The sequence below is a fragment of the Salmo salar genome, chromosome 26, assembly GCF_965601325.2.
Source record: "Salmo salar chromosome 26, fSalSal1, whole genome shotgun sequence".
Taxonomy (NCBI): domain Eukaryota; kingdom Metazoa; phylum Chordata; class Actinopteri; order Salmoniformes; family Salmonidae; genus Salmo; species Salmo salar.
The window spans coordinates 9,408,168-9,418,177 of record NC_138316.1 but is presented as its reverse complement, the minus strand read 5'-3'; the positions used below and the strand labels follow the sequence as shown (position 1 = coordinate 9,418,177).

The window sequence follows — 10,010 nt, the reverse complement described above, 5'->3', positions numbered from 1 at the left end:
CTCCAGGTCTTTAACCGTTTTTCCAGAACTTTTTGGGGTTAGACCCACAGAGAGAGAACTACTCCTTAAAATAACTAACTTTGGCCTTCCGGATAGCCTGAGTGCACTTATTTCTAATTTGCCTGAACGAGAGCCAGTCAGCCTGACTATGCGTGTGCAGAGCGATTTGCCAAATGGAATTCTTGAGGTGGTGTAACTCTGCCAGATCACTGTCGAACCAGGGGTTGAACCTGTTTTTAATTCAAATGTTCTTTGTGGGCGCGTATTTGTTAACGATACCACTGAAAATATCAAAAAAGAAGGTCCAAGCGTTTTCGACATAGGGGATCAAGCTGATTCTATACCAATTTACAGAGGCCAGATCATGAAGGAAGGCTTGCGCATTAAAGTTTTTTAGCAAGCGTCTATGACAAATCAGGACAGGTCGTTTCACTGAGCAGCCATTACGAACACAGGCTGTAAAACAGTGATCACTAATGTCATTACAGTAAACACCAGACTGATACCTATCAGGATTATTTGTAAGGAAAATATCAAGGAGAGTAGCCTTTTCTGGGTGTTTGGAGTCATATCTTGTGCGATTGGTAATAATCTGAGAAAGATTTAGGGAGTGCCATTGCTTTAGGACTTAGTCAGGTGGTTTAAGCATGTCCCAGTTTGTCACCTAGCAGGACAAATTCAGACTTACTGTAAGGGGCCAGGAGAGAGCTTAGGGCATTTAGGGTACAGGCCGGTGCTGATGGTGACCGATAAGAGTTATTTGAAAGTTTAATGTGTAAAACCAGCATGAATAATCTATATTTGAGTAGCCTATATTATCTGGTTATCTGGTTCAGAGAAGGATATTCTGTGTATGTGAGGATAACCTCTGTCACTAACATGGCTTTTCACGAGAATGAGCAATCTGCAGATAATCTCTTTTTAATGCAAACTCTTGATAAATGTGCCAAATAAAACCAACTTTCGAGACAAACTCAATTCCCTTAACCCAGCTATTAGAAAACATTGTACCATGGAACTTTTTAAAACTGTTAATCAGCCTACAATTCTCTGGGACACTCGTTCCAAGTCTAGAGGAATATTAGGCAGTCAACTGAATATTCGTAGCATAATTTCTAAGAGTGAACAGGTAGAGCATTTATTGAATGATTAATCTTGATTTTATTTCTGTTTCTCTGAGACATGGCTGAAGATATCTTCTCCTATTTCTGTCTTTAATGTCCCTGGATATTCCATATATATATATATTCCTTTGCCCTCTCAGGGGGTGGACTGCTTATGTACATGAAAGATAACTTTAAATGCAATCGTATTATCATATGGAAACATGCCAATGACCTTGAATGTATGGGGCTGAATCTCTTCCTCTCCCCTCATGTGTCTCACTGGTATTGGATTATATCGACCACCAACATCAATCTCATTTTATGACCATCTAAATGCCATGCTTAAAGAATGTGATCATAAGAAGTAGATCATCTTCATGGGCGATTTCAATATAAACTAGGAAACAAAACTTGCAGATCACAGACCATTTCAACCTGACTCAAATAATACAAGGACCAACCAGAGTAACACAGACATCCCAGACTCAAATTGATCTGGTGTTTACTAACAGACCTGATCGAATAACTAAGTCCATTACCTTACCAACTGGCATATCTGACCACAATGTTACATGAGGTGATTAGAAAGCTAACTAAAAAGAGATTTAAGAACCATATTAATGTGCAACAGTGTGATAAAAAAAATCCAGAAAAAGTGAGCAGAGTAACTACGATACAGCTATAAGTCAAATTGACTGGTCTGATCTGTTAAAACCTCTACAGGATCGGTGTCCCTCCCGCGGGACGGTTGAGCTAATGAAGGATAATGTGATTAGCATGAGGTTGTAAGTAACAAGAACATTTCCCAGGACATAGACATATCTGATATGGGCAGAAAGCATAAATTCTTGCTCATCTAACTGTACTGTCCAATTTACAGTAGCTATTACAGTGAAAGAATACCATGCTATTGTTTGAGGAGAGTTCACAGTTATGAACTTGAAAATGTATCAATAAACCAATTAGGTACATTTGGGCAGTCTTGATAGAACATTTTGAACAGAAATGCAATGGTTCATTGGATCAGTCTAAAACTTTGCACATACATTGTTGCCATCTAGTGGCCAAAATCAGAATTGCGCCTGGGCTGAAATAATACATTGTGACCTTTCTCTTGCATTTCAAAGATGGAGAAAAAAAACACGTGTTTTTTTCTTTGCATTATCTTTTACCAGATCTAATGTGTTATATTCTCCTACATTAATTTCACATTTCCACAAACTTCAAAGTGTTTCCTTTCAAATGTTATCAAGAATATGCATATCCTTGCCTCAGGTCCTGAGCTACAGGCAGTTAGATTTGACTTCGGGCTTTTTTCAAGGAAAGATCCCATTCTCTCATCTACCTCCAGAGGTCCTTGTTGAGCCATGGTAGAGAGGTTTTCCGTCTTGGCTTACATTGAAATGTCCTGGTAAAAGAGGCATCCACTTTGTCAATAGCTGACAGATATGTTCTGTATCCAGACTGGGTCTTCATTGCATAAATCTAAACTGGACATAGGTGGTGAAGTCGGCGCAGTCTTTTTGGATCTTAAAAAGGCCTTTGATACTGTGAATCATGAGGTTCTCCTATCCAAACTATGCTCCCTTAATTGTGTCCACTGAAGCAATTAGTTGGACGTATTCCTATCTGACAAACAGAAGTCAAAGGGTTCGTCTGGGGGACACTCAGTCGGATTCTCTTTACTGTAACATTGGGGTCCCACAAGGGTCAATATTAGGCCCCCTTCTGTTTACCATCTATATAAATGATCTTCCACTTGTTTGCCCACAAATTAACATACAGATGTATGCAGACGATACAGTCCTTTATGTACACTCCAAAAATAGAGAAGTTGTTCAATAGTTAACTGAAGCTATGGTATACGTTTCTAAATGGATGACTGATTCTTGCCTGCATTTAAATATCAACAAGACTGTTTGTATGTACTTCTCTAAGAAATCAATAGATTTTTCCCAACAAGCTGTTCTTGTTAATGGGAAGAATCTGAAAGTTGTGTCTAACTTCAGGTATCTCGGCGTCATTTTGGACTCCAACTTAACATTTAAGAAACATGTGAAGAAGGTGGTTAACACAGTCAAGTTTGGATTATCCAACTTTAGGTTTATAAGACCTTACCTTCCTCTGGAGCCCACCAAATGATATATGCATGCTATGATCTTCACATCTGCAATATTGCCTCACATGCTGGTCACAATCAGGAGCTACTTTTCTGAAACCAATTGAATCTACAAACAAACACTTAAGATTTCTGATAACAAACCAAACAGTTACCACCATTGTGACATCATTCACAAACATATTTTTTTCAGTCTGGATAGCTTTAAGCAGATGCAAACCTTGTCTTTAAGTTCCTGCATGGTCTTGCCACTCCACCCCCTTTAATTTTAAATTAAAATCTAGAACATGGCTCAAATCTATCCAAACCTGTACACATGAGTTATCTGTGGTTCCTCATACACTACCGGTCAAAAGTTTTAGAACACCTACTCATTCAAGGGTTTTTCTTTATTTTTACTATTTTCTACATTGTAGAATAATAGTGAATACATCAAAACTATGAAATAACACATGGAATCATGTAGTAACCAAAAAGGTGTTAAACAAATCAAAATATATACCCTCCTGGAATGCTTTTCCAACAGTCTTGAATGAGTTCCCACATATGCTGAGCACATGTTGGCTGCTTTTCCTTCACTCTGCAGTCCGACTCATCCCAAACCATCTCAATTTGGTTGAGATCAGGGGATTGTGGAGGCCAGGTCATCTGATGCAGCACTCCATCACTCTCCTTCTTGGTCAAATAGTCCTTACACAGCCTGGAGGTGTGTTGGGTCATTGTCCTGTTGAACAATAAATGATAGTCCCACTAAGCCCAAACCAGATGGGATGGTGTATCGATGCAGAATGCTGTGGTAGCCATGCTGGTTAAGTGCGCCTTGAATTCTAAATAAGTCAGTGTCCCACCGTGAGCATTTATCCTTTGCCAAGATAATTCATCGACCTGACAGGTGTGGCATATCAAGAAGTTAATTAAACAGCATGGTCATTACACAGGTGCACCTTGTGCTGGTGACAATAAAAGGCCAACAAAGCTGTTGCCAGAGAATTGAAAGTTATTTTCTCTACTATAAACTACCAATGCCATTTTTGAGAATTTGGCAGTACATCCAACCGGCCTAACAACCGCAGACTACATGTAACCACGCCAGCCCATGATCTCCACATCTGGCTTCTTCACCTGTGGGATCATCTGAGGGGGGGGGGGGGGGGCGTGTTGAGGAGTATTTCTGCCTGTAATAAATCCCTTTGTAGGGACAAACTGATTCTGATTCGGTGCCCCTGCCCAGTCATGTGAAAGGGCCTAATGAATTTATTTCAAATGACTGATTTCCTTCTATAAACTGTAACTCAGTAAAATCTTTGAAATTGTTGCATGTTGCATTTCATTTTTGTTCAGTATAATTAGTCTCGAGTCTGTCAGGTATCAGGAGTATAAAGCCAATGTTACTGCCTGTTTTACAAAAGTAGGCTACCACATGGATAGGCATTCATTAAACTTTAAAGTTTATTGTGGGCCGAGAATGTATTCTACTTATCGGCATATCGGCCAGGACCGGACCTGCAGTCAATTGAAACTGCGCTTCCTTTTAAGTGACGGAGCAGGGATGTAATTTGAGAGTTGAGAGGGGGTAGGCTATCATCAGTCAAAACCAAGCGCGGTGCTTGAGAAATCCAGATGTAGAACTTGAAATTGAGGCACAAAGCTACGTCGGGCACTCTCACATTTATTTCAGTTTGATGAGTTTGGTATATTACTCCTGCGTGACATCTTTGGGGTTTCTCTGCGTAAAGCTTAGGGAAAGTATTCCAAACTTTCACGTGACTGTCTGTGGCTGAACCAACAGCTACTTTCCTTGAAAAATAGTTGGCAACACTTGCTGCATAGGCTACACTAGGAGCGACCTGAAAGAAGACTTACAAATATCACAAAGCCTGACTGGACACCTAGCTACTTTCGGTCTTTTAGCTATTGGATACCACCTGCACTGGAAGTTTGGAAATGTTTGTGATTGGTGAGGGAATTAAATAAATAAAAATTGCGCTCTAAAGGAAAGCCTCTTGTATTGCTCACGTATTGCCAAGAAGTGGATAGGATGGCTTTTCTCCACTTACTCGCTATTGGGATGTTTTCATTGCCGCTCTGCGGTGCGTTTTTTAATGGACCTCTGTATCCCGAGATGTCTAACGGCACGTTCCATCACTACTTTGTGCCAGACGGCGACTATGAGAATAACGATGATCCGGAAAAATGTCAAATGCTTTTTAAAATGAGAGACGACCGAAAATGCGTTCTTGACGAGGACCAAGATTTGGTCATCCGAGATGATTTCACGATCATCAAGAGACACATCGAAGACGCGGCCAGAATGCTGGAGGGGATCGGGAAAAGTATTTATTTTGATTTGGACGGAGAGGACAGCTATGGAAAATATTTGAGAAGGGAGACGACTCAGATTGGCGAGGCTTTTACAAACTCTGAAAAGGCTCTGTTAGAACTGGAGGTGAAATTCAAACAGAGTCAGCAGAACGAGCTGAAGGAGGAGCACCGCATAAACGACGACTTTCTGAACATGGTTGTCCACACAAGGGACGTGCTAAAGGAAACACTGGACATATCTGTGGGGTTGAAGGATAAACACGAGCTTCTCTCTCTCATAATTCGAAGTCACGGGACCAGATTAGGCCGACTGAAAAATGAATACATGAAGGTTAAACTTGGGTAAATAGGTTAAACCTAAAATAATATTGGCGAAGTCATGTCGAATTTCATTGCATATTTATATTAACGGAGACATAAAACAACAGTTGCAGCAAAGACAGATATGATACCAGTTTTATTTATTCAAAAAATACAATAGACCTAGTAAAATGTAATTAATTGACAATGTTGTCGGTTCATTTTGGGAAGGTAGGTTTACTTGTGGCAACATTATTTGGGCATTTGCAATATGGCGTTGCGTTAAAATACCTTTGCAATTGATAATTGTCAATGCCTTGCTCTGACGGAGATTTCAATGATGACTTTTCATTAATAGCGATGACGTTGTCTAACAGTTGCAACAGGTGTTATTTATACAGTATGTGACATAGGCCAACAGAATCTACTTGGCAGCATATTTCTCAGATAAATCTTGCCTTCAGTTGAGTGAATTTGGCTGGAAATTATTGAAATGTTTACAATGCATCACAATTTGCATTTTTCTTTTTACAGTAAGTCCAATTAACAAGATCTTTAAATAATACTTTGAACAATTCTTGACTTTGTTAAACATATAAGGTTGTGACTTATTATTTGTATATCCCTATAGCCATTTTGTGAATGCAATATAATTTGGGGAAATGTTCAGAGCATGTTATTGGAATAAATGCTGCTGTGTGTCAATATCTATGTGACAGAAGAGCTTAATTGTATTCGTTATTTTTGGCTAATATGTTTCAATATCTGCAATATATATTGTTTTTATTTTTTAAATTATATATATGGCAACAAGTATGATAAATACTTAAGACTGCAGGCAGCACTCATGGACTTCAAACACTGACGTCTGTGGCAACATTCCTAAAAGGTTTTGTGGGTTCCGTTTTTAATTAAAGATTTTGTGTTTGAAGTTCTACTGAAGTTCTACTGTGTTTGAAGTTCTACTTGGGACACCTCGTTATTATAGACAAGATTGAACTACAGCTGGTGAAACCAATGATTTGCACAGTTTTCTAGGTCAAATGGTAGTTAGCCTCTTTACAGGTTTATCTCTTGTATGATTTAAATTGATATTGTTTAATGATGGATGATACCATCTATTTTTTCATATTTGTGCAAATCTTTCTAAAACAGAAAATCGACATCAATCAACAAAGAGGTAAGAATATGTACTGAATGCTATGAGAATATGTTGAAGGCTAGCTGTATTGGGTGCAGATAACTGAACTGCTCACTTTTGTGTCTGTGTCTGCAGGTATCTGAACAAAATCCAAGGTATGAATACTGTCATGTGCTATTTTTTGGATTCACAGACTTCACCCCCGTACACTTCTGATGAATATAACAGGAAACCTGTTTGATTACCACGCACTGCAAAATCATTCTGGCTATGGATACGGAGAACATCAACACATTAACATCAACACATCAGAGGATATACCCATTGGACTTGGGGCTCTGCTGGGAGTTTAACTCATATTTGGATATTTTTATTCTGCTTTGCCATTTAAATCATAATATATACTGGTTGGCGGTAGATAAAAAATTAACCCCAAAAGGTTCTTCAAAAGGTTATTCGAGTATCAATTAAAAGGGTTCTTCGAAGAACTTATAGGGGTTCCCCCACAATTTCAATTTGAAAAACCCCTAAAGGATTATTACAAGGCTTTGAGTACTTCTGTGAGTGAACTGCACATACACAAATGTATGCACAGACACACACACACACACACCACTGTGTTTTCCCATGGGGAAGTAGTCTGTGTGCATTTGCAAGGAGGAGGAATAGCCTAGAATTGCTGGAAATGATACCTCCTAATTGTGACCTGAAGACTTGTGTTTGCTCCCAGATCAAATGCCTAAGCTTTTGCTCAGTGGACTAAAGCAGTCTTGGTCTCACAGACAGGCATGTGCCTTGGATAACATAGTTTGTCTGCTGTTGCATTGAGGAGTATGTTGTTAGAGGGGAGATGAGTTAACATGTTCTCTAGCAGACGTTAAGACTTTCATAAAACAATTCAACACGAATGGAAACTACCTGGCAACAAATAGTATCGGAAGATAATTAGTATTCTATTACAATGTAGTTACTATTGTTTAAAGTATTTTCTAAGTCAATATCAGGTAAGTAGCAGACAGTCACTCAGAAACTTTTAGCTAAGTGGGTGATAATGACACTAGTACTACTACAGTCACACTCTAGACCAGAGGCTCCCAAACTCTTTCACCTGGCCCCCCTTCTAGCATTGGGGAACCCCCCCCCCCCCCCCAACGTGTGCGCATGCCTCACATCAAATTCTATGGCCACAAGCACTCTTCATGACATTGTTCATGTCCCTCTTGTTGGTGGAAAGAATTTAGAATTATTAAAGCCAATTTTCTTGCAATTCTATACATGTGATATTTGAGTGACCAAAAATTACAACAAAATCGGTGCTAAAAAACCTAAATAAAAAACGTTAATTGGCATGGGCTGGTTGATCTGGATATTTCTGACAAGTTATAAATAGCTCTAAGGTATGCAATGACTGACCTGACAAGAGGAACTGATGGTGCACTACCCAATTTCAAAATTGCACCTTGTGCATTCTACTATTACAACTTTCAAGAGTAAGTTTAAAGTCGGACTGAGTTCCTTAAAAAACATTTTATTTGTGTATAATTTTTTGGGGAACCACTGCTCTAGACTTATGGTGACACAATAAAAAGTAGATGTGTTACATAAAGTAGGCTACATGTAGACATCTAAATGTCACATCTTGATTGACAAGATTTGAAAAACCCTGATTCGTGGCTTGATGTGAAATAATGCATTTGATTTCCAACTCAATACATTTCTTTTTTCATTTCCTGAAATGACTGAGTTAAAATGGAATTTATCCCAACCCTGGTAGTAGCCTTACAGAAGTCACGGGCTGTGCGTGCAAAAGCGATATGAGCAATTAGGCCAGTGAGAACACAATGTTAAAAGATTTACTCTTGGCATTGCTCTAGTTCCTTTATTAGAAACAGAATGTACTTTATTGTTTATTATGCTGGTATATATGATCTCTCTGTATTTATGATCATGGAAACATAATAAAAATCTTGCCTAATGCTGTTTCTACACCTTGGAAGATTCCAATGCATGGACTTCAGATGCAGGCCAGTATCCTGTTATAGGAAGGATACATGTTTTAACAGAGCACAGACAACTTGTTTGTCATATGATTTAAAGTATCTGCTAAAGTTCATTGTTGAACATCCTGGGCTAACTTACCATAACCAATGGAACTGCACAACACAAATATTCTGGAGTTCATGTAGGCTACTATTTATGCAGGCTCCATTAAATTGTTTGTACCTTCATCACATTGTTTGTATTCAACACTATAATGCCCACAAAGCTCATCACTAAGCTAAGGACCCTGGGACTAAACACCGCCCTCTGCAACTGGATCCTGGACTTCCTGACTGGCTGCCCATAGGTGGTAAGGGTAGGCAACAACACATCTGCCACGCTGATCCTCAACACGGGGGCCCCTCAGGGGTGAGTGCTTAGTCCCCTCCTGTACTCCCTGTTCACCCACGACTGTGTGGCCAAGCACGACTCCAACACCATCATTAAGTTTGCTGACGACACAACAGTGGTAGGCCTGATCACAGACAACGATGAAACAGCCTTTAGGGAGGAGGTCAGAGACATGACAGTGTGGTGCCAGGACAACAACCTCTCCCTCAACGTGAGCAAGACAAAGGAGCTGATTGTGGACTACAGGAAAAGGAGGGCCTAACACGCTCCCATTCACATCGACAGGGATGTAGTGGAGTGGGTCCTTGGTGTCCACATCACCAACAAACTATCATGGTCCAAACACACCAAGACAGTCGTGAAGGGGGCACGACAACGCCTCAGGAGACTGAAAAGATTTAGCATGGGTCCGCAGATCCTCAAAATGTTCTACAGCTGCACCATCGAGAGCATCCTGACCGGTTGCATCCCCACCTGGTATGGCAACTGCTCGGCATCCGACTGTAAGAAACTACAGAGGGTACTGCGTACGGCCCAGTACATCACTGGGGCCAAGCTTCCTGCCATCCAGGACCTACAGTGCCTTCAGAAAGTAGTCAGACCCCTTGACTTTGTCCACATTTTGCTACAT

At 39.9% G+C, this 10,010-nt stretch overlaps 1 protein-coding gene across 1 annotated transcript; it reads left to right on the top strand.

Moving 5' to 3' along the window:
- The first annotated feature begins 4,797 nt into the window (after positions 1–4,797).
- Positions 4,798–6,784, top strand: LOC106587092 (fin bud initiation factor). The gene has a single exon (XM_014175052.3). It carries the CDS (start codon positions 5,264–5,266, stop codon positions 5,891–5,893), a length of 630 nt encoding a protein of 209 aa, XP_014030527.3. The 5' UTR covers positions 4,798–5,263; the 3' UTR covers positions 5,894–6,784.
- Positions 6,785–10,010: the final 3,226 nt, after the last annotated feature.

Bases quoted from the DNA above. Each gene is read 5' to 3' on its own strand.
- LOC106587092 (XM_014175052.3), top strand. From the start codon at position 5,264: ATGGCTTTTCTCCACTTACTCGCTATTGGGATGTTTTCATTGCCGCTC.